Source organism: Apis laboriosa, unplaced genomic scaffold, assembly GCF_014066325.1.
Source record: "Apis laboriosa isolate Shangri-la unplaced genomic scaffold, ASM1406632v1 scaffold11_cov152, whole genome shotgun sequence".
Taxonomy (NCBI): domain Eukaryota; kingdom Metazoa; phylum Arthropoda; class Insecta; order Hymenoptera; family Apidae; genus Apis; species Apis laboriosa.
The window spans coordinates 244,382-268,165 of record NW_025221020.1 but is presented as its reverse complement, the minus strand read 5'-3'; the positions used below and the strand labels follow the sequence as shown (position 1 = coordinate 268,165).

At 37.2% G+C, this 23,784-nt stretch overlaps 3 protein-coding genes across 10 annotated transcripts; 2 read left to right on the top strand and 1 right to left on the bottom strand.

Annotated features, from left to right (window-relative positions):
- The first annotated feature begins 1,157 nt into the window (after nt 1–1,157).
- On the top strand, nt 1,158–12,033 carry LOC122720025 (DNA (cytosine-5)-methyltransferase 3B-like). Of its 4 annotated transcripts, XM_043946435.1 has the most exons (19): nt 1,158–1,210; nt 5,508–6,579; nt 6,831–6,919; nt 7,079–7,183; nt 7,297–7,381; nt 7,475–7,585; nt 7,668–7,811; nt 8,059–8,150; nt 8,250–8,360; nt 8,524–8,746; nt 8,818–8,945; nt 9,041–9,088; nt 9,155–9,219; nt 9,292–9,554; nt 9,675–9,911; nt 10,005–10,146; nt 11,294–11,508; nt 11,595–11,735; nt 11,798–12,033. In XM_043946435.1, the coding sequence occupies exons 1-19, from the start codon at nt 1,193–1,195 to the stop codon at nt 11,821–11,823; spliced, it is 3,315 nt and encodes a 1,104-aa protein (XP_043802370.1). In that variant the 5' UTR covers nt 1,158–1,192; the 3' UTR covers nt 11,824–12,033. The 4 variants fall into 4 exon arrangements, 3 of the variants coding, with proteins under 3 accessions (XP_043802370.1, XP_043802362.1, XP_043802383.1); XM_043946427.1 differs by having other exon boundaries at nt 11,595–12,033; XM_043946448.1 differs by lacking the exon at nt 1,158–1,210 and having other exon boundaries at nt 6,441–6,712; nt 11,595–12,033.
- Nucleotides 12,034–12,157: 124 nt separating this feature from the next.
- LOC122719402 (polynucleotide 5'-hydroxyl-kinase NOL9) lies at nt 12,158–15,650 on the bottom strand. 2 transcript variants are annotated; one of them, XM_043945166.1, is made up of 8 exons: nt 15,615–15,650; nt 15,462–15,544; nt 15,133–15,335; nt 13,344–14,965; nt 13,078–13,268; nt 12,929–12,973; nt 12,655–12,842; nt 12,158–12,553 (listed from the first exon to the last, which is right to left on the bottom strand). In XM_043945166.1, exons 2-8 carry the CDS (start codon nt 15,533–15,535, stop codon nt 12,324–12,326), a joined length of 2,553 nt encoding a protein of 850 aa, XP_043801101.1. In that variant the 5' UTR covers nt 15,536–15,544; nt 15,615–15,650; the 3' UTR covers nt 12,158–12,323. The 2 variants fall into 2 exon arrangements, with proteins under 2 accessions (XP_043801101.1, XP_043801109.1); XM_043945174.1 differs by lacking the exons at nt 15,462–15,544; nt 15,615–15,650 and having other exon boundaries at nt 13,344–15,042; nt 15,133–15,272.
- Nucleotides 15,562–22,048, top strand: LOC122719388 (histone lysine demethylase PHF8-like). Of its 4 annotated transcripts, none has more exons than XM_043945145.1 (13): nt 15,562–15,689; nt 15,789–16,004; nt 16,387–16,472; nt 16,569–16,847; nt 16,942–17,083; nt 17,185–17,634; nt 17,714–17,915; nt 18,009–18,778; nt 18,854–18,901; nt 19,122–19,297; nt 19,390–19,592; nt 20,249–20,432; nt 20,556–22,048. In XM_043945145.1, the coding sequence occupies exons 2-13, from the start codon at nt 15,907–15,909 to the stop codon at nt 20,633–20,635; spliced, it is 2,718 nt and encodes a 905-aa protein (XP_043801080.1). In that variant the 5' UTR covers nt 15,562–15,689; nt 15,789–15,906; the 3' UTR covers nt 20,636–22,048. The 4 variants fall into 4 exon arrangements, with proteins under 4 accessions (XP_043801080.1, XP_043801071.1, XP_043801062.1 ...); XM_043945136.1 differs by having other exon boundaries at nt 19,113–19,297; XM_043945127.1 differs by having other exon boundaries at nt 19,089–19,297.
- Nucleotides 22,049–23,784: the final 1,736 nt, after the last annotated feature.

Below are 23,784 nucleotides of genomic sequence, written 5' to 3'. Positions count from 1 at the left end.
TTCGGCTCGAGACCGCGATACCCTGCCTCCTCCTTTTCGAGAGTCCGCGCGAGAGTGTCTTTCACGGTTTTCACCCGCACGCGGTCACACGTGACCACTATTTCGGCAACGATCGCTCGCCGAATCCAATTATTCCTCTCGATCGAAAACTTTCTTTTTCCAGTTTCTCCTCTTCCGTGTCCCCCGTTCTCGATCCCGATCTCTCCAGATGCCTCCCCGCTGATTTTCTTTCCAAATCCTTCTCACAACGAACGTTCACGTTCCCAATCACTATCGTCTCCTATTTTCTTGCTCCCTCGCCTATATCCTCGCTCCTGGTTGTCGTTCGCTCACGGCAAAGCGGTTTCGTCCGAGGGAATATTCGCATTCGTTGCACCCACGCCCCGAACGATAAAGACGGCACGATGTTTTCTCTTTTTTCTCTGCCTTCCGCCTTTCTCTCCCTCTCTCTCTCTCTCTCTCTTTTTCTTTTTCTCTCTTTCTCTCTCGCTCTCTCTTTCTCTCTCCTTCTCCCTCTTTCGTCTTTTCCTATATTTCCGAATACGAAAGCGTCGATGGTTCAGTCGTTTCTCCAACCGGACAACGAATCGAGTTATTTCGTATTCGATAACACGACGACGCGTATCGCTTCTAAACTTCTCTCGATATTGTGCTCAACACTACGACGATCGCGCCTTCTCGTCCTCTTCGTCTTTGTTCGATCACTGTTCGGATCGTTTTCCTTCGGTGCCCAACTCTGCCCTGTATTCTCTTTAATTCTCTCCCTCCTAATTCTCTATCGTATACGCCTTGCTCCGTATTCGTTTCGACGAGAAGTCCTCTGTCGCGTAAACACTCGTCCACGAATAACACAGAAGTCGAAACCGCGGCAGCAAGAGTCGGCACCGCACTGCTTGATCGTGTCGCTAGTTCGGTCGCTCGAGCCGTGAGGTTCGTGCGTTTCCGACCTCCATCGACTATGTTCGGTCTCGCTCGGTTTCATAGCCTCCCGCCGATCACGACGACGACAACGACGACGACGACGGCGGCGACGGCAGCGGCGGCAGCGGCGGTAACGACCACGACGACACCGACGCCGACGACGACGACGACGACGACGACAACGACGACGACGACGAAGACGAAGACGAAGACGACGACGACGACGACGACGACGACGACGAAGACGAAGACGAAGACGACGACGACGAGGATGACGAGAACGACGTTGGTAACAAAAAATAGAAACGATTTTACTCTCAATTGGTGTAGAAAGTCGGCTTACTGTTTCTTTTTATCAAACGTAATACACAAGTTGATCGAAGTTAATCGATATTCGATCGAGATGAATTGATTTTAGATTCTCGAGGCCAAATTATTTTCAAAGTAGAATTTTAGATAAGATACTCGTTGTTTATTGTTGCGGTGGTATCGATGAGTATTATATCGTATTATATCGATTGAGTTACGCGACTACATTGAGTTTCGTTGAGAAATTTTGCACGCGATATCCTTCTCTCGAAGTGTTAGACCGAGATTCTTTTCGCGAAACTCTGGCGAAGCATCGAACCGATAATTCATTTTCACGTTCTCGCAATTTTAAGAATCGCGATCTCGAGTTTCGTTGCACGAAACTATCCTCGTCATCGGTGGGCAGTTGCCGCGAGTCAAACGGGAGTCCGTCGTTGTAGATTCCGTGGGGAAAATCGATCCGCGTTATCGATCGAAGCGTCGCGCGGCTGAGCCGGCCGTTGGTTGGCCGATTTCCTGCCAGTCTAACTGGCTCGCTGGCCGAGTGCCTGGCCACGGCAGAGGTGGCGGCGAACCGTGCGCGCGGCTTGCGCTCCCAGCACCGTACGTGCATACACGCGTCGAAACGCGGCTCGGTGCACGCGTGTCCGTGTAACGCGTGCAATCCATTCGACCGAGTCCGCCGCGAGGGTGTACATCCAAGTGGGAAGGCGAGCTCGAGCGCGAGCGCACGACCGTGTGCGAACCCGTGGGTGAGAAACGCGCACCCGCGCGCACGCACACATGCCCATATACATACACACATACACACACACACGCTCATCGTGCTCATTCGCGCTGGCGCGTATATCGCCGAGAGACCAACTGCGAGACAAGGACCGACCAACGGAGAAACCGAGACAGCTCTGAGGTATATAAGGGAACGTATGCGTGTACACGTATGCACGAGCGCGCGCTATGGTAGTGGTGCAAGCGGTGACCCTGCCGCGATGTAGGTGGACGGAATACCAGGGCTGTACCTAGATATCGTATCGCGACGTTTCTCTCGTCCTATCGATAATTCGTCCCTCGAGAAATATTATTTTCTCTTCGGTTCGAGGGGCAAGCTTCGTCCCGTCGCTAGATCGTCACATCTAGATGAAGGGAACGCGATCTACCGTGATCCAATCTATGGACTGGATAGACTCTTTCCGTTCGGTGAATTCGCGCACGCTCTAAACCAGCGTTTCTCCGCGATTTCTTCTCTTAAACTTAAACTTCGAACATCGCATTTAAAAGTTGGTTGAAAACAACTTTCAACCTATTCCTTCGTGGAAAGAGAAAAAAAAAAAAAAAAAAGTTGCAATGCAATTTAACCTTTCGTTTTCTCGTCTCTGTAAACGATGAATGCTGATTGGCGATAGTTTCGATCGGCGCGTCGATACTCGACGAGTGGCGCGCGCGATCTTTTCGATCGAGCGTCGCGATAAAAATAATGTCAAAGTCAAATTTCTTAACACGTTCCTGTTTCGAGTAACCAATGTGTGTACGTATGTGTGCATGCGTGCGTATCGCACTTGTGTGTGTGTGTGTGTTATGCACGCGCGCACCATGGTCGGTCATACGTATACATATAGCACCGGGTCTAAGCACGAACGAGTCGTGGCAGAGAGCGGGGTCGAGGGTGGATTTCACGCAAAGCCGAGCGAGCGAGAAGGAAATGCACGGCGCTCGACCAAGCGAGAGGCGAACAATTCGCGTCGAAGCGCGTACGGACTGATCCTCAAAACGGAAAGAGAACTATCGGTGAAGAAACGAAAGGAGAAACGTTCGAATAAGAAAGAGAAAGAGCGCTCGTTGCGAGTGCAACCATCCTTCGCGGTGAACGAAACGGAAAGAGAAAGACAGAGAGAGAGAGAGACAGAGAGAGAGAGAGAGTGAGTTGGAAGGAAAAGACGATATCGCCATCGTTGAAGCTCACGCAAACACGTTCCTGGCCAAGCTCGCACACTGCTGCTGCCTGCCAGAGACTCCCACCACGCGAACTTTCGGAAAAATCAATAGAATACAAGAAAAGCCCACGCTGCGCTAGGCAAGTGAAACTCTCTCGTCCTTCTTTCTCTTCTCAAATTTTTCCTTCTTCCTTTCTTCTTCCCTTTCTTCTTTTCTTCCTTCCTTTCTTTCTTCTTTCTTTTCTTCTTTTCTTTCCTTCCTTCCTTCGTAGCTCTATTTGCGCTCCACCACGCAAACGTGAAACGTCACGTAGCGTATCCTACCATCGGCCCAACGATCGAGATAAACCATTTGTTTGAAAAAAAATTGATAGCGAAGGAAGGAAAAGACACGCGCGAACTCGCGCGCGTGTGATCGAGGCAAATCGTGGATCGACCAACCTGTCCCCGTCAATCTGCACCGCTTTGCCGGTACTATTCCTTTGAAATCTCTTTTTTTTTTCCCACCACTCCTCTCTCGATCCCGCATTTTCTCGCTTTCAAAAATGAAACGAAGGACCGAGGGAGTGACTTTTCCAGATTTCCGATACTCAAATACGGGAAGGATAATAACGTAATTGCAATATCACGCGAATAGAAAGGGCGGACAGAGAGGAAAGAAGAAGGGGATAAATTCTGAAAAGGCGTGAAGAAACGTGTTATATTGGTCGAACGTCGAAAGAGCGTGGAATCATCATAGAAAGTGGAAATTGGTCCGATGAAAGATCGCGCGATTCGTTGATCTCGATCCGTGCACATTCTCCGATCCAAACGGAATCGTAGCCTATCTCGTACTAAACGGAACTGACCCAGCTTCGTGGCTTTGTACCCTTCGCTCATCCGTCTCTCTCTCTCCTTCTCCCTGTCTCTCTGTCAGTCGGTCGCTCTCTCCCCTCTATTTCGCTGCTTCTTTCCATCTTTGTCCGGTATTCCTGTTACTTCGAGTATCGCGCTCTGTATCTCTCTTTCTCGCGCATACACACTCTCTCTTTCTCTGTCCTTCGCCCCTTGACATTCTCCCACTGGCGGCGACGGCGGTGGCGGTGGCGGCGGCGGCGGCGGCGAGACACCCTCGAGAAGTTTCAATTTATACCGAAAGTCGTCATGACCGAATCCACAAATACGTTCACTCGCTCGCGCTCCTAGTCCATTCATATCAGCTGAGTACGCGTAAACATTGCTGTATCGTTCGTTGTTCCGTCATCTCGTACGAGTACGGTACGACTTCGTCTTTTTTTTTTTTTCTTTCTTTCTTTTTCCTCACGATTCCAAATCGCAACGAACTCTCTTCTTCCATCTCCACGTCCGCGAGAACGAAACGTGGAAAATTTAGTGGAGCGAGAAAAAAAAGCTGTCGCTCGGTCGAGATGGTATCGTAACGGCAAGTCGGTCACGCGACGCAGGATCGCGTGTTCGAGTATCTCTTAGGAAAACGGGATTTTTCACGCCTTTTTCACGAGTTTCGTTCCCGAAAAAAAAACGTTTCTCGAAAAATCCGACTCGAAAAAACGATTCGGTCGGTATGATCGCATCCTTCCTCCTCGATCGATCCCCGATCGATCGATTCGGAAAGAAGAAGGCGAGAGAAAGAGACGAAGGAAAGAAGAAGGCGAGTGAGCACGCGGTCGTGGACTCGGAGCCGACTGCGAGTGGACACGGATCCGGAGGGGGGAGGGGGGGGGGAGGAGGGACAATAAAATAAGCGAATCAGCAGGTCGTTGTCGTAATTCTGGCTACGTCACTGGTACTACCCCTCTACACTCGACGGCGGAGGGTCGTGTACCCTCGCGTAGAGGGGTATAACGGCGGCTGGAGAGTGGAGGGGTGAGAGGCGCAACGGGGCTAGCTAGGGAGGAGGGACAGAGCGCGGTGGTGAGAGGAACGCGCGGAACGCTTTATGAATGAATGTTTCCACGCCAAGTGTGGCGAGAGAGCGAGAGAGGCCCCCGTGTGTCCCGCGTGTAAACACAATAATACCGACGTTTCCATTCATCAGGTCGACCCCGGCAAAGCACGCCGCGACCTCGAGAAATGCCTTTCGAGGCGCCACGTGGATCGCATACCCCTCCCTGACTCTCTCTTTCTCTCTCTCTCTGTCTCTCTTTATCTCTCCCCCCTATCCCTTTCTTTTTTCTTTTCAACCCTCCTCCATCACGATGTTTCGAACGCGATTTCGATCCCACCTCCTCCTTCTCCTCGTTTCGTCTCACGCTTCCTTCTTCTTTCGAGTCCTGTATCGCGAACGTCCTTTGCGAAACAATGGAGTGTATCGGGTTTTAACGAGCACGTTAACGCGTGTTGTTGCAGATCTCCGTGGAAATGAAAGCAGCCACGAAGGATACGTTGGACCAGTGGGCGGGAAAAAGTGTTTGGTCGTTGGTATGCGCGATGGAATTGGGTTTGATATCGGATACCACCGCCTCTCGTAACAACGAGATCTCGTTTCGCCCGATATCGGAAGTCGCGAGCAAATCATCATCCTCCTTACGGATCTCGCCGCGGTTTCGAAAGAAACGAGCCAACGTAGGAGGAGGAAGAGGAAGAAGAAGGAAACGAGCGTCGAAATCTGGGAAAATGAATGGGAAGAGGAGGAAGATGTACGCGAACGATTCAACGATCACCGTGGATCAATTTTGGAGATCGCGTAAAAGAAAACTCGGCCGACCGAAGAAACAACGTTCCGCCGATCTACTCTCCTCGTCGTTCGATCGTCGTCCGATTTTGTCCGATTCGTGTCGATCGACTCGCTCGCGCTCCGCCAACAATAACAACAATAACAATAATAGCAATAACAGCAATAACAATAACAATAACAATAACAACAACAATAACAACAACAACAACAACAACAACAACAACAACAACGTCCTTCTCGTCGGTACGGACGCTCCACGTTTCGAGCGACGAGTATCCCGCGACGATAACGGCGCGTGGAAAAGTTCGAGAAAAAGTGTGCTTCACGAAAAAACGAACGACGAAAATACGATCGAGAATGTTGTAACGCGTTCTAACGGGAAGAGATTCGAGTCGAAAGTTAAGGAGGACGAGAATCGGGACTCGAAGAAATTCGACGAAATTCACACGCTTCCTTTGATGAAGAGAATTTTTCGCGAGAGCGGTGTTGTTTACGGTGTTGAGAACGAGAGAAAAGATGGCCGTCGAGATACGACGGACGAGAAGTGGACGGTTCACGAGGCTGGAAAGAAAGATTCCGTGAAAAAAGTTTCCTCCTCCGAGAGGAAGAGGGTTCGAGAGAAAATGTTGAAAGGTAACGAGGAAAATCTGGAGGTGAGAAGAGTGACGCGAGGATCGATGAAAATTGGGAAGGATCTGTCCGTCGGCAAATTGGTGTGGGGCTATTGCGCGGGATGGTGGCCAGGCAAGGATTTTTCCCATTATTCGTCTCTTTCCAACTCTCCCCGCTCGAGTTTCCTATTCGCGTTCGATCGTTCGATCGGTAAAATCGGTATTGTCCTAACCGATTGAGATCGACGCAGCACCGGTCGCGAAAAGTACGCAAAGTTTTGTACACAAAGTTGCAACTAGGAATGTGCGCATGACCGCGAAAAGAAGCGACGAGACGAGATTAGCCATTTAGTCCTAAGTAAACGTTTCTATGTGATATTGCAGCGTTAATTATCGATGCCGACCATGTAGGAATGTTGTCCGAGGAAGGGAAATTATGGGTTTACTGGATCGGAGAAGCTCGTATATCATTAGTGAATATTTTATTTATTTATTTATTTATTTATTTATTTATTTATTTATCTATCTATCTATCTATCTATCTATCTGTATATCTATTTATCTATCTTTTATCTTTATTTAATATATTTGCACGCGTCTCTCGAAATTCACCGTTGTTACCTTCGTTTCAGTTGAACGAAAAGACGCAGATCGAACCGTTCTCGTGTAACCTCAAGGCTAGACTGACGCAGAATTTAAACGTACCGCGAATTCGTGCCATTGACGCAACTATGCAGGTTTTATTTTCCATTTTCTTTTTTTCTCTCCTTCCTCATTTTTTTCTTCCTCCTTCGCTTTTCATCTCCTTTTTTCTTTTCGAGCGCGCGCTCAACATACGACTTTCTTTCAGATGTTGCGCAAAAAATTGGGCGGTATTTTGACCAAACCGTATTTCACGTGGATCGAAAGCAATTTCCCCAAAAATATGATCGAAAGTAAGCGATCGAATGGAAAAATGTATTCTTTTTTTTTTTTTTTTTTTTTTTTCAATTAACGTTTCTCCTTCTTTTTTTTTTTTCGCGCAAAAGTGTTGGACGAAATCAAGTTTTATCCGTATCCGGTAAAAATGCAACAAAGATTGGACCATCTTAGAGAAAAAAACGCAAAAGTAACGGAAAGATATTTATTGGATCAAAAACGTACGTATTCGATTCTTTTCGTCCGTTCCTTTTTTTCCTTCCCTCGACGAATAGAAATGGAGATGGGTGAATTTGTCGATAGGAGAAAATCAAGAGAGAAAACTGGCCGAGAAGTCGAAAGATTCGCCGCAAAAAGTCAACGTAGATTTGACGCTTTTGCCATTGAAAGAACAGAATCCAGGAATTATAGCCTGGGCTAAAATTGCCGGGCATAATTGGTGGCCAGGTAATATCCTTTCGATTTTTTTCCTTTTTTTATATACTCTCTCCTTACACGCGCGCTAATAAACGTATCGCTACACATCTTCGTTTTTTTTCCACTTTACGATCGATTCTCAAGTTTCGGTCGCGCGTGAAGTTGCGCATGTGCCGATTCGAGAACGTTCGAGAACGCTCGATCGATCTCGAGTGGCAAAAATCGATTCGATAGCGAAAAGAGGATGAAAACACGCTACGCCCTTTATGATTCGCAGCGATGATTATCGATTATCGCGATTGTTGCATGCGAGAACCAACGTTCGGTTGCCAATGGATTATGTGGTACGGTGACTACAAACTGTCAGAGGTAAAAATTATCCAAACGTATATCATTTAAATCATATGTGTCCCGATCTCGAAATGGAAATGATCGTACGTAGTTTTCCTTGTGCACGCGCATCAACAGGTGCATCACCAATTGTTTTTGAGATTCGACAAGGGAATGGAAAAAATGCGGGAGTACACGAACAACACGAAAAAACATATTTATCTCGTCGGTGTTCTTCAAGCCTCGAAGGTAATATCATTTATCGCGTTATATCGAGTTCTCGATCGAGCTTTATTTATAAATTATTACTTCTTATTATTAAAGATATATATATTTATACTTATATTGTACTTATTATATATATTATATACTTATTATACTTATATTATACTTAAATTATTACTTCTTTTAGGACTATTGCTCCCGCCTAGGATTCGAAACCGTCAACTGGACTTTGGACGACGCGTTCGAATATTTTTCCAAACCTAATCATTACGAAACGTCGTCCATTTCGAGAAGAGAAGATTCGGTTAAAATCTATGACAAATATTCGCCCCGTATCGCGGAAAAATTGAACGAATTGAAGGATAATCCGAATGTGGACGACGAACGGGCGAATGATATAAACAACAGCGGTAAGATTGAAAGGAGATAGATAAAAATATCCGTTATCCGTCATCCGTAAAACTGTTCTCTTTCGATCCAGATGATTTGCGATTGGCTATAAGCGGAGAAATCTCGTTCGATTCGTTGTGCCTAAAGTGTCTGCGAGTTTCCAACGATAAAATGGACATTCATCCGTTCTTCGAGGGATCTTTGTGCAAAGATTGTTCGGTAAGATTGAAAAGGATCTTGCATACGCTTAATATAATTTTATTTTTCTCTCGAATCCTTGCTTCCAAACATGCTTAAAAAAAATCATGTTTCAGGAACGATATAAACCCTGTATGTTCGTTTTCGGTAACGACTCCAAATGCGTAAGTATTTCGTCTCGTTTCATCTCGTTTTAATAATCAACCCCTTTTCTTCTCTCCACCGAGCAGTTTTATTGCACGGTGTGCGCCGCCTCTGGGATGGTGATCATCTGCGACAAAGAAGATTGTCCAAGGTAAATTCGCCAATTTCGAAACAATTCTTTTTTCTTCTTCTTTTTTCGTTAACAAATTCTCTTTTCAACCAGGGTTTACTGTACCGCTTGCATGAAACACCTCTTATGCCCGACGACTTACGAGCAAGTGCTCCAAGAGGATCCTTGGGAATGCTTCCTCTGCAAGTCTCGATCGTTCACCGACACGATCGTCAGACCTCGAACTAATTGGAAGGACAAGATAATTAATATGTTCCGTACGAGTTGCGATTCAAATGCGCAACACTTGGTTGCAAAGCACAATTCAGAGAAGAGAAAAATACGCGTTCTCTCCCTGTTCGATGGCCTTGGTACAGGTACACGAATCCATCATTTTCTTCTACCCACCGTCTTTCCTCTTCTCCAATTTATTTTTTACGTATTATATACGAAATTTCATATATATGCGTTCTCTACGAGAAGATAGATGTTTTCAGGTTTACTGGTGCTTCTGAAATTGGGCTTCACAGTGGACGCCTACTACGCGAGCGAGATCGATCCAGACGCGTTGATGGTTACCGCCTCGCATTTCGGCGACCGTATCCTTCAATTAGGCAACGTAAAGGATATCACGAGCAAGACGATTAAAGAGATAGCGCCTATCGATCTTCTGATCGGCGGATCGCCGTGCAACGATCTCAGTTTGGCCAATCCGGCGCGGCTCGGGCTCCACGGTTCGATTTCGAATTTTTTTAAGTTTATATCAATTGTATCAGTTTGTTAATTAAGTCGAGAACACGCGTGTATCGGTCGTTTTTCCCTCTCAGATCCGAGGGGAACCGGTGTACTCTTCTTCGAGTATCGTCGAATTCTGAAACTGGTGAAGAAACTTAACAACGAACGACATTTGTTTTGGTTGTACGAAAACGTCGCCTCGATGCCCAGCGAGTACAGATTGGAGATTAACAAGTAAGTTAAATTAATTTAACCCTTTGCACTCCAGGCCTGTTTCGCTCGATCGAACCAGCAACTCCAAACTCGTGTTCTGGTGCAATTTCTTACAGTTAATTTATAACGATTTCACACGCAAATTAACGCATAAAACTTTTATATTTTAATATTCTATGACATATCTTGACATATAAAGAAACAAAATTTATTGAATATTAAAACCTATATTGTTATTTTGTGGGATATTTTATGAAGCAATGAAGGACAAGTTTTCCTTCTAACTTTTTTATTGCATAATTATTTCGCGCATTATTTCATTAATAAATTCATCGGTAAAAATAGTTTAAAAAAATCTAATGGTTCATTTATATTCGAAGATACTTGCGGTCCTACAAATTTTTCACCGAGTACGAATTGTATTCTTCGCGATATATTTTCCGATTCTATGCGTGTTATCCATTTGGAATTTTCTGTATCTTCCGCGATATCTTCACTTGATTGGTTTCACTATCTATTATTCTTATTTTTCGCTTCTTATACCTCTTATTTCATCTCCATGTTCATCATTGCTTTCTCTATCGTTAATTTCTTTACGAATAGAAGTAATTTTGTCATTCAATAACGAAAAATCAAACTCATGTTCGCTTCAACTAATTTCATTACCGTATTCCATGCTTACAATTCTCAAAAACTTTGAAAATAATATTTCTATTTCTATTGAACGACCAAAGATGTCCTTCGACTCGCGATCACGGTTTAATTTGAGATAAAAAATCTACCCATTTAACAATACATTATTCTACACCTCATAAGATTATACGTAAAGAGGTTAGGAACTTATTTGTGAAGCGATATTTTAAAAAAATCAAACATAAACTATCAAACTCAGACTAACGCCGAAGATGTCATTCGACTCACGATCACGGTCTAATTTAAGATAAAAAACCTACCCATTTAACAATACATTATTCTACACCTCATAAGATTATACGTAAAGAGGTTAGGAACTTATTCATGAAGCGATATTCTAAAAAAATCAAACGTGAATATTGTCGCTTGTTCAAGTTGCCGAACAATCTCAGTCACTGTTGGAGAGCAAAGGGTTAAGTTTAAATTTTCATCGAAATTACCATACGATTATATTTTCTTGTACATTTGATAAAAGACATCTAGGACAAGAACCCGATGTGATAGATTCGGCAGATTTTTCACCTCAGCATAGATTGAGGCTCTACTGGCATAATTTCCCGATAGAACCACACTTGTTACCGTCCCAAAGGGAGCAGGACGTGCAAGATATACTTACGCCACATTGTCAACGTTACTCGCTCGTTAAAAAGATACGTACCGTCACTACGAAAGTAAATTCGTTAAAGCAGGGTAAGTGAGAGTGTATACGTTTCTTTCGAATGATTCGCTGATCGATAATTCCTTTTTTTTTTCTCTCTCTCTCTCTTTCTAATTAGGCAAACTTGCATTGAAACCAATTTTGATGAAAGACGAAAGTGACTCCTTGTGGATAACCGAATTGGAGGAAATATTCGGATTCCCTCGTCATTACACGGACGTAAAGAATTTATCGGCTACGAAACGACAGAGATTAATAGGTAAATCTTGGAGCGTGCAAACATTGACAGCCATTTTCAAATGTCTTTGTCCCTTTTTCGAGCGCGATATCGTGGAAGCGAAAGATGAATCGTAACGCAGTTGGAGAAAAAGAAGAAAATGATGATGGACCGATCAAACCTAAACGGATTTATTCAAAAGGTGATTAAAGTGAGAGACAAATATATCTAATTAATCGTTTCTTTTATCCTCCTCTCCCTCCCTTCCCTCCCTTCTCTTCCTTTTAACCATTTTATTTTCAACCATTGTTACAGTTAATGAAAAGAAAAACAAAACGAAACAAAACTTTTTCTTTACATTTCAAACTCTTTTTCAATATTCCAACTTTCTTTTCCTTTCGTATCGTATACGAAATATTCTTCACGGCTCAAAAATATCATAATATATTTTGTACATTGTTGTTTTTCATATAAGTAATCATAATAAAAAAAAAAAAAAAAAAAAAAAAAAAAAAAAACTTATATTTATAAATGTAGTTTAATTTCGAAGTAAGTAATAGAAACAAATATCGATGTGTAAAATTTATAATGATATAAATTTTAAGAAGCATCGCTTTAAACGTTATTCTGCTATTCCTTTTGATATCTCATACGGAAGTATCCCCTGCGATGCTCTCGACTCATTGGTGAAACCTCATTACCACCGGTATAAGGTACGTTTCTTTGTTGATTAATTTGTAATAGCGTAATAGGAACAGGTATACATCCCATCAAACAATTCACATACCGCATTATGGAGACTGGTAACGGTGTGTTTATAAATATCTCTTTCCTCTCCATGTCAACCCCTCTGACGATACCTGCGTTTGAACCGAATTACAATAGTGATTATACAAATTATATAAATTTAAAATTATCGATAAAAGATATTAGAAAAAAAGTATACCACCGAAACGCTTACCGAATCCGTAACAGGCGCAAAGAGGAGATCTGTTTAATACACGAGGACCAGATCCAGCCTCTTGCCATTCGTTGTTGTTCATATCGATTCCACACAATGCCACTATATTACCATTCACTATGTTCAACACGTGCGACGCGGACGTCGATGGTCGCGGAATTGCAATGAATAACGATGCGAAAGATGTTCTGCAAGATAAGAAGATTCTCCTATATTAGAATGGTTTAGAAGATGATTTCTTCGTCTTCGATGTATGCGAAGAGAAAATACTAACACGTATGGTACAGCTTCGTTGATACTCAAAGCGTCATAACGTGTCCTAAAGAAAATTAATACGTATTAAAATATATATGTGCTCTATAAAATATAATCAATATTGTAAATTTAATGTTAATATTAAATTATTCGTTTCACAAATCTTACGTAGAATTCGAAGAGTTTTGTACAATTTCACTGAGGTAAGATATCATAACGAGTTCTCGTTGCTGATACGGTTCCATATTCCAAGTTTCGTATCCTGGACCAGCTTTACGTTCCGCGTGCGAACGTACTACGAATAATTCGTGATCGCACGGTTGATTCCAGGTGACAATGTTCGTGCCCCATGTTAATTCCTACAAAGAACAGACTTTTCCGTCTTTGCTAAATTATTCGAATATACAAATCGATAAGATAGATATCGAATATACCTGTCGATTTACTACTTGTTTGCTCAAGTATCCGATATAATTGTTCTTTGGCTTTTCGGACATAATTTGTACCACGAAAGAAGGTCGGATCAATTTAATCGTAAACATGATTATATCCCAACCAACGCCTTGCGAGAAACCCATTGTGTTTATAACAATTGGTAAATGTGACAAGTTTGGACAATTTAACAATTTATCGAATAACATTTTGACAGCCTCGATGTATCGCGTAATGCAACGCGATACGTTCACGTCTCCGATATACAATTGGAAAACTGGTGTGGTTAAATGCGTAAAATTTGGTCCCATCAAGGGTCGTTCGATTAAACTATACGATATACATCCGGGCGGTGTGCATTCCGTTTGGCCTGGATCAACGTCCATAAGAATCACCATTTTTGAGGCGGGTAATAGACTATTTATCAAATAACGCGTCGTAGTAGATTTACCAACACCTTTCCCGCCGGCAATTAAAGCGCACGACCATTCGTTCGAACGCCAACAATTCAACATTTTCTCACTAACTTCTTGTGCGATACGTGGATCAATAATTAACTCCTTACACGTGGAATTATCGATATAAAGATTCGATTGCAATATTGTTTCGGCTCTTTTTGGATCGGCCCAAGAATAATACGATGTATTCTTTATTTTTGGGAATAGCCTAAATGGATAGAAAACGTGTAAAAATCTAGTCAATTTGTTATCTAAATTGGATAACAAAAGAACAGCCATGTCAGGTTGAATTTGTTCGATCTCGTCGACCAATTTGTTCTTTTGATTTCGATCGATACCTTCGAGAGAAAGAGACATCCATATATCCGATTCGATGTTCTTCACAGATTTTTCGCTTACTTCGATCGATACGTTACTATATCCTCTTGGTGAATAGATTTCGATCGGATCGTTCTTTGTAGTGATAAAAAATCCGTAAACTTCTATGGCGCCATATATTACCTTTACAACCAATTTTCCGGTAAAACAAAATCGTGCCCTTTTCGACATCACTGCGACTATTTTATTCTTAACACAATAAAACCGTACTGGCTGTTGTTCAATAGACGGAATATCATTTTTATTCAATGTTCTCGCTTCGAATGTATCGTCTCTTCCATTTATATCGTCGAAACTATTATTTTCTTCGTAGAAAGTATCAGAAGATTTTTCAGTCTCTTTAGTAGTGGAAACTATTAATTGCTTTTCTGGACTAGTCTTTTCTGAACTAATAGGAATATTTGAATTACTATTTCGCGATTTTTTCTTATCTATACGTGGTTTACGATTATTCTTGGATAATGACATAATTTTAGTACCGTTCCCTCGATTGTATAAATTATCATTTGGATTTAATGATTCGGCAACAACTACGCAAGCTTCATCCTTTTTGAAATCGTTTACCATACACGATGGATTATTATCAAAAATATCATTTTCCATTATCAATTGTTCGCTCTCTTTAAATACTTCAGGTATGCTTAACGAAGATAAATTTTCTGAGAGTGTTTCAACTATTACAGGTAAACCTATATTTCTTTGTTCTAAAATGTCGCGATATCGTTTGTCACTTCTATCCCTGGCTTCAGGAGAGTCATTGCACGACTCTAAGGAAAGATCCATAGAATCTGAAATGTAAGCAATCCCTTTCCATAATGGTGTTCTTTACTTGAATAAAGGTATTATACCATATTTTATCTTCAACCTGCAAATATCGTGCGGTGTTTACACCGATGTACAAACACAAGTCACGCGATTTCAAATAGTTTATCAAAAGAATACATAAATTTCTTACGTTGTGTTCCTTTCATATTAGCATATTTTTTCTTTCTTCGTTTCAAATTACGTTGTAAGATTAATTGTTTATTACTTAATGAACTTCCCACTAACGAGCTGTTTTGATAATTTTTATTTCTTTTGCAAGAAGGATTCATATTCGAATACGATGCTCTTTCTCCTTGGATTAACTTGTTTTGCACTTTATATTGCGGCAATTTTCTAAATTAAAAATTATAATTTTTTAATCAAAAACAATATTGCGTTGTAATGCAATCTAATCATAACATTTTAATTACATCAGATAAAATTATTAAGAAGCATTCTAATAGTTCGATATTTACTTACGCTTTGGTTTTTTTTGTAACTTGTGAATTTTTGAGTTGTGATATTCTTAACTTTTTCGCTTGTGTTACTTTCATTTTTACGTTCTATAAAATTCAAATATATATATAAAGAAAAAAGTTTAGATCTTTATAGGACGCATTTCCGAAAACTAACCTTATATTTGTTATAAACTAATATTATGGTTCGTTTTTAAAGGAAGGTTCCGCTTATGTGCGTGCACAAGCATGTGTATGTATCTGTAAAATAAATACTAAACACTAACTTCTAGTTTAGGGTTGATTTTTCATTAAATCTCTCATAGAAAAAATGAAAACGCTTCTTTAATAGCACGTTTAAAAAAGGATGACGGAGAGGCACTTCAGCGACGCATCACGGCTACTATAGTTACCATCCAATGTTAACGATACGAAGTCGCGGCAGTATTTAGCATTAATATTCACATAAAATGGAGTTACCAGTTACGTATTGTTTATGCGGTCGTTCTTACGATTTTGAACAATTTATGATACAATGTGACGTTTGTAAAGAATGGTATCATGGAGGGTAAGCGTTCAGAAATTGTGACAATTAAAAACAACGATCTAAATACTGTGACAAGATTATGCTTTGTAAAATTAAATATAAACATACGTAAACATAGATTTTGGTTTCTATTCTGCAAAAAATTTTCAAATAATTTGATTATTTTTTTCTTAATTTTCTTTCCCCTTAACTTTTTATATGAAAATAATAATTACGATATAGCTTTATAGAGACAAGTTTTGTTGATACTTACATAACCTATCCGAATTATGCGATATCTTTTGATACAAAAGTAAAAATATATATATAAAAATTATAATCTTTTTATATATATTTTATATTATATAAGAAAAATCTTACCAATTTTGTTTAAAAGTAATTTATATATTTTTTGATTTGACAGATGCGTATCTATAAAGGAATATATGTCGATAGATCTTGACAAATATCATTGTCCGCGTTGTGAAGCGATGTGCGGACCATCGATTAGTGAGTATATAGAAATTATATTTTTTTTTGTCGTTTTCATTGTATTTTTTGATAAATAATAAATTTCCTATTATTTTAACGATGATTGTACTTTAGTGAAAGTAAGATTAAATTGGCATAGACACGATTATTCTGAACCTGATGCGGATACAAAACCAGTACAAACTGGCACACCAGTTTTTATAAGAGAATTAAAATCCAGACATTTTCCAAAAGCTGATGAAGTTGTTAAGCATGTTAGAGGACAGCAATTGACTCTTCAACATTTGCAAACTAATGGTTTTGAGAGTCCCATTATAATAGACGGAAAAGACGGACTTGATATGACTGTTCCACCTCCAAACTTCAGTGTTTACGATATAGAAAGTTGTATAGGTATTAATTCTTCTTGTAATATTAGTATTAATATTATATTGTTCTTTTTACAAAATAAAAATTTTATATCCAATGGAATTTTTTTTCTTCTCAGGTGGAGATCGAGACATGGATGTGATCGATGTTACAAGACAAAATAATATCAGAATGAAATTAAGAGACTTTGTTGAATATTACAATTCCCCTTGCAGAACAAGGGTTCTTAATGTGATTAGTCTTGAATTTACAAACACTGGGTATACCAATATTAATTGCCTTGCCACATATTGGCTTTAAATGTTTCTAAGAAGTATATGTATATAAATATAATATATAAATTGACAAATAAACGTTGCAGTCTTTCTCCAATGGTCGAGGCACCATACATCGCGCGTAAACTCGACTGGGTTAATTCCGTTTGGCCACGCGATTGGCCCGAGGATAGTGACATAAAACGTCCGGAAGTACAAAAATATTGCCTAATGGGGGTCAAAGACAGTTTCACAGATTTCCATATTGATTTTGGTGGCACATCTGTGTGGTATCACGTGCTACGTGGAGAAAAAGTGTTTTATTTAATCAGGCCTACTTCTGCAAATTTACAATTATATCAACATTGGATGTGTAGCTCAACGCAGAGCGAAACGTTTTTTGGAGACCAAGCTGATGCGTGTTACAAATGCGTTTTAAAACAAGGTCAAACCATGATGATTCCAACAGGATGGATACACGCAGTGTTAACGCCTGTCGATTCTTTAGTTTTTGGTGGAAACTTTGTACATAGTCTTAACATTCCAACGCAAATACAGTAAGTATTATATATGTAGCTAATAATAATCCTTTTTAATCATCATAAATAAATTATCATTAATATCCGTATTCTATAGAATATATGAATTAGAAAAAAAGATGAAGACTCCTGCCAAATTTCAATATCCTGGTTTTGAGACAATCAATTGGTTTGCAGCAAAAAAATTATTGAAAGAATTGAAAGAATTAAATAACGAGGGAAAGAAATGTCCCACATATCTCTTACAGGGTGTTAAAGCATTACTCAGCATTCTAAAACAATGGAACACAGATAAAGATGTACGTTTATTTTCTTCCTGGAAAAATCATTTTATGTATATAATAGATATTTTATTTAGATAGATATCAGAATGTATTTAATTTCTATTTCAGTATAATATGATTAGCAGGGGTCAAATACCGGAAACAATAAATAGTCAAAAATTGCTAAAAGATTTTAGTAAAGAAATACGACATGCAGAACGATACTTAATGTCATTAAATCCTCCAAAACCAGAGCGAGAGAGTAAACGCAAGAAAAAAAAACCATTAAACAAAGATTTCGTAGATTATGATGTTGCCGATAAAATGGCTGATAATCCGTTCAAAGCAACGTTAAAAGAGATGAACAAAACTAGTTCTACGAACTCGGAACCACCCTCATCGGGTAGACCACCGTTAAAATTAACTCTACCGAAACCTATAATGTATCCATATGTCAAAACTCAAAATGCAACGTTGGAAGAAAAAAATACGTCTTCCATTAGTAATAAACGATCATCAAAACCAGGAAAACAGAGTCCAACTGTAATTAGATTTAAACTTGGCAATAACGAAGTCGTACGAAGTACACACGATGACATAAATACATATAACGAGTTTACTTCTGATCATCATCTTGGAACACCGAAAGAATTAACTTGGAAGCAAACTTCCATATACGATTTTCATGATGGTAGTAACGAAAGTGATTATGGTCGTTTTACTATCGATGAATCACCGAAACGAAAAAGGGCACCAAGAATTAATACGCAAAAACGGTTAAAACGCGACTATGATGGAGATGTTGATGTCTTAAATGATGTACCAAAAAACGGCATTGAAGAATTATTAAAAGCCTCGGCTTATACTTTGGGAAATGGTGCTCAAAGATTAGATGTAACGTAAGTTAACATAATCAATTATTCAGTAAATTGCAATAATTTCATTCCTTATAATATTATAATATTTGATTATAGGACATCGATGATATCACAATACAATCAACCTATACCACCACCTACTGGGTAAGATTAAATGTTGACATCTTTAAAAAATTTATTTGACAAAGCATGTTTAATATTTCTTTATTATTAATTTGCTTGTTAATTCGTTTTTCCTCCTTTTTTTAATATTAAAGAAACATATTTGCATGTATTTTTATTATTTTCCAATAGTATAGTATTGTTATGTTTTATGTTTTTGGTGTCTTAGTATTTATAAATTGAAAACAACCAGTTCTGGTAGGGCATCTCCATCTACTCGAGAAGCAATCGCTGGGATGTTATCCTTCAGCGAACAATGCTATTCAACTACATCGAACAGTACATCGAAATCTACAAAAATCACTAAAATGCAACCTGACGAAGACGACGATCAATCGATAGAAAATATCGATAAAGTTCACCAGGACGATGATTTTAGTATGTAAAAAATCATAAAAATATTATTTATTTTATTTGAATGAAATTATATTTACAATTAATAATGATTATATATATTTTACAATTCGTAGTTTATCCGTCTCTTGACGCTTCGGATGACGAAGATTCTATTTTTAAACCAAAAGCGAAAAGTCAAATAGACGAGGCATGGAATCCAAAAGCCAGAGTAGGACCTCTCCTGCCAAAGACAAATCGTCCAGCTCGAGAAGGTGTCAAGAAAACATCTGTTGAAAAAGGACTCGAAGCAGCAGCAGCAAAACGTGCAAAACAATCGGTATATATAAATTTTCTTATTTTTTCATTTTCTTTTTATTATTATTATTGTTGTTATTGTTGTTGTTATTGATGTTTTTATTCTTTTCATTGTTTTTGATTATCATCATCATCATCATCATCATCATCTTCATCATCATCATCATAATATTGATTATTATATTAATTGGCAATTAAATTTACTCTTAACTTGATACTTATTACATATCATATAATATAGATTTGTTTTTATAACACAAATTAACTCATTTATTACACTATGTATTCTATATTTACATTCATATGCATTTTCATAATTATTTTTTTCTTGCATACTCATATCGTATAGGACGATTATCTGGATAACAACATGGATAAGGGCTCCAAGAAGAAATTGGTAGGCATATTACGGTTTCACTATTCGTTTCATAACGTACGTTGCATGTATATTTATGATTGTATCTTGATAACCATTCGATTCATATTTGTGTTTCGTCGTATGTAAAATTATAAAAATAAATACATTTTTGTTTATTTAACTTTTAACTTTTTGGTACGCAACTATTTATAAATTAGTATTAATTTTATTGATAATAAACTTCTTATGATTGTTATATCTTTTTTATTTTATTTAATAATAATTAAAATAAAATTAATTTATTGCATATAAAATAATAGAGCACAACCAAACGGACATATAATAAAAAGAAGCAAAAGAATTCATCCGTAACATCGACAACTGGTACATCGACTACAACTTCAGAAAATACTGTAAAAACAAGCATCGGATTCGGTTCAATATTAACTAGCCCTAACAGGCTTAAAGATGTAAAAGCAAAACTAGCAGCCCCGGTTCCAGTTGGTAATATATAGTCCTAACTTTATTTTTTCTTTTTTTTTTTTTTTATTTTATCAAAATTTCTTTTTATTTTATCAAAATTGTTTATAAACAATGTTCAATATATTAATCTACTTTCATTTTCAGAACGAAAACCAAAGAAAGGGATGAAAACGGCTAAACAACGCTTAGGAAAAATCTTGAAACTTCACAAAATGATGCATTAAATCGACAACTAGTAAAAAAAAAATCAAAAACGCAATGAGCTATACATACATCACATCATTTTCTCCATTTGTGTACAAAAAAATGTAATAGGTGTACATTGCTATGTAAATATGTTCAAATCATTAAGGTAGTATATCTAATATTTGTCTTAAGAATCTAGTTTTTAAAATTGCGATCGTTTTTTTAACGAAATATTTATATTTATTACCGTACTATTTGATTTTAAGACGTCGTATATTATAATATATATTGTATGTTTTGATACTTGACTACTTCGGCAAGAAATTATGTTATAGTGAACGCTTGCAGAAGCTCCTTCTATATGTACGATTTTATTTTAAAACTATATTCGTTAACAACTCAAAAAAGAAGAAGATTATTGATCTATACGAGTGTAAAGAGGCTGTAGTATATTAAATTTTTTTCAATTAACTATTTAATAACTATAACAAATTTTATACGGCATAATAGCTGCATGACAACAAAAAAAATGGGATAATATTTTGTATAAATTTATTTAAAACTTTTCATTTTGATCATGTGCTTTTCATTACTTTTACATCTTGTACTTATTACTATCTTCAGTTGATACCAAATTATATTCATTTTGATATATATGATAATATTTAATAACTTATTCAAATAACTAAATTTTATACATCTAAAGAAAAGTTTAACATATTTTATAATGTGATTTATTATCATTTCGTAAACGTGTAATCCTTTTGTATATCTCTTAATACATAATCTAATCAATGATATACATATGTCAAGAAATACAAACATTGCGCGTGCGCACGCATGCATTTGGTATGCATGTATTGTTGCTGTTTAATTGCTCTGTTTATTATCGCTTTCATTGGCAAATATCAATGATACAATTTTTCACTTAATCGTTGATTTATATAATTGTTAATTGTAAGATACGATTAATTAAATTATATAGTTTTCATACTTACATTCATGCAGTATGTATTCGTGTAACTTTTATATATAGTTGCGATGTATGAGTTCGTATTAACGGTTAAAAGATACTTCATACTTCCCGCTGAATTTAGAATGCAAAGGAATGTGAGCGCATGCGTGCGATTGTCTATACTTGGCAGTATTCAATGGTACCTCGATTAGTGTTGATCGTTTTGTAAAATTTCATGTTAATCTGACAGGTTCTCGCGAGAACGTTTATTGACCGTCCATTCGCTGTGTCGTTATTAATAATATGTACAAGTGTATATACATTTTAACAATTTTACCGTGTTCAACATCTGTGTTCGAATCAGTATCAAATTTTTGTGTCTTTTTCTACAAAAAATATTTCAGAATATATGGCGTTTTCGATAGTGTATGAACCGTGAAGCGATCGTGGAACAGTGAATTAATAGTAAAAAATAAATTGTGATATACAATAATATCGCCTAGGACTTAAACTGTTTTCTTTTGACTGCGTGGAATATTCAAGACACTATCGCATATTTCATACGTTCACAAGGTAAGTAAAATGTATATATTTTTAAATGATCAAATTAAGAAAATGTATATTTTGTACTATCTATGCATAGAAAATTTCATAATATTAATACTACTTTTACTACGGTAATATTTTTATTTGCTTTTCCATTCATATCTTTGATCTAAAAATAATTTTTGATTTTGAAATAAACATAAAACTTTTCATCTTTTCAGAAAAAATTTAAATATAAAATATAAAATATATGGAGGTTTTAAATTTTCCTTTCTTCGTACTTTAATAATATTTTATTTAAGAATTGACGATAAAGTTATATTTTTAAAATATATGTACAAGCTATTAACGAATAATTTATAGAGACTTCCTTTTGCAATAATATTTTTACATATATATATATTATTTTGAACTTAAAATAGATTCATCACGAGGATTCGTCATTTCTCCTCTTAGTTCAAAATTAAATCCAAACTATATTGCATGCAGTTGCTATTAGACTATAAAAATTTAAACAAATAATATTTTGTGTAGAGTAAAATATCTATTTTAAATAAAACGATATTATAATATTAATGATTGGCATATATATGAAAATGTCATTTTACAAATTTGACATAATGATTTCTTATTTGTCGTGTAAAACATTATCAATATACAAATTGAATCACACATAAGTTTATAATAAATATTTTCTTGTAAAAGAAAATATGTAATATCCGGAAAATCAATTAAAATAACATATTGTAGTATATGTAAATACATGTACATATACTAATAAATCGAAATATTAACGTAGTCCTAACATGCAATACATCTTCGTGTCATGTGATATGTCTAATGTCACATGTTTGAAACAGAATAAAATTATACTATATGTATAAAAATAATGTATTTCCAAAATATCATTTTCCAAAATATAAAAATTTATACAATTTTATAGATTAAACATTTACAGTTAAATTTCTTGTTGCCTGTTTAAGGTAGGAGTACAAAGCAGCCAAAAATCAGGTTAACCAGTAATAATCACTTGGGGGAAACTCACTGATTTAAACAAAATTATAAGTGGAAAGTACTGAAGAAAAGAAAAATTGTACTTACATATATTGTTTCAATATATGTATAATGGTATATAATTTAAAAATATCATCGTAAACTTTTCATTCTGTATCAGGTTAAGTGGCATCAGGTTAATCAATAATCAACTTATAAATTTTTTAAATATTATTCTAAATTGTATATATTTATTTGATAATTATTTATTAATTATATAATTTTAAAAATTTTAAGCATTTTTATATAAGATTATAAAATTATATTCATTATTATATTTATTTTATGTGAATTACGTAAAAAAAACTATAATGAGATGAAAGAAAGAAAAAAAATATTTTTGCTAACTAAGACTTAAATTGCTGTAAATTATATTTTTTTCAATCGCTCAATTATATCCTTGCACATATATATACATATATATATATTTTGATCCGTATTTTCTTCGAAAAACATGCGTATTTTGTTCAATTTTATTACACATATATTCTTTGCAACATAAATGTAATATCTATTACATTTACTGCAACAATGAAAAACATTATGATTTAAAAAATCAAATTGGAAATTTGCTTGTAGAATTTCATCGGTAAGAAATCCAAACAATAATTGTTCTGTATCAAAAATTAAAAA

Coding starts and splice junctions, on each gene's coding strand:
- LOC122720025 (XM_043946427.1), top strand. Junction 7,812..8,058: donor CGGGCATAATTGGTGGCCAG/GTAATATCCTTT, acceptor TATGATTCGCAG/CGATGATTATCGATTATCGC. Junction 8,747..8,817: donor GAATGATATAAACAACAGCG/GTAAGATTGAAA, acceptor CTTTCGATCCAG/ATGATTTGCGATTGGCTATA.
- LOC122719402 (XM_043945166.1), bottom strand. CDS start 15,535: ATGAAAGTAACACAAGCGAAAAAGTTAAGAATATCACAACTCAAAAAT. Junction 15,336..15,461: donor GTTACAAAAAAAACCAAAGC/GTAAGTAAATAT, acceptor TTTTTAATTTAG/AAAATTGCCGCAATATAAAG. Junction 12,843..12,928: donor AACGAAGCTGTACCATACGT/GTTAGTATTTTC, acceptor CTTATCTTGCAG/AACATCTTTCGCATCGTTAT.
- LOC122719388 (XM_043945127.1), top strand. CDS start 15,907: ATGGAGTTACCAGTTACGTATTGTTTATGCGGTCGTTCTTACGATTTT. Junction 17,635..17,713: donor AACATTCCAACGCAAATACA/GTAAGTATTATA, acceptor CGTATTCTATAG/AATATATGAATTAGAAAAAA. Junction 18,902..19,088: donor CCTATACCACCACCTACTGG/GTAAGATTAAAT, acceptor TTGGTGTCTTAG/TATTTATAAATTGAAAACAA.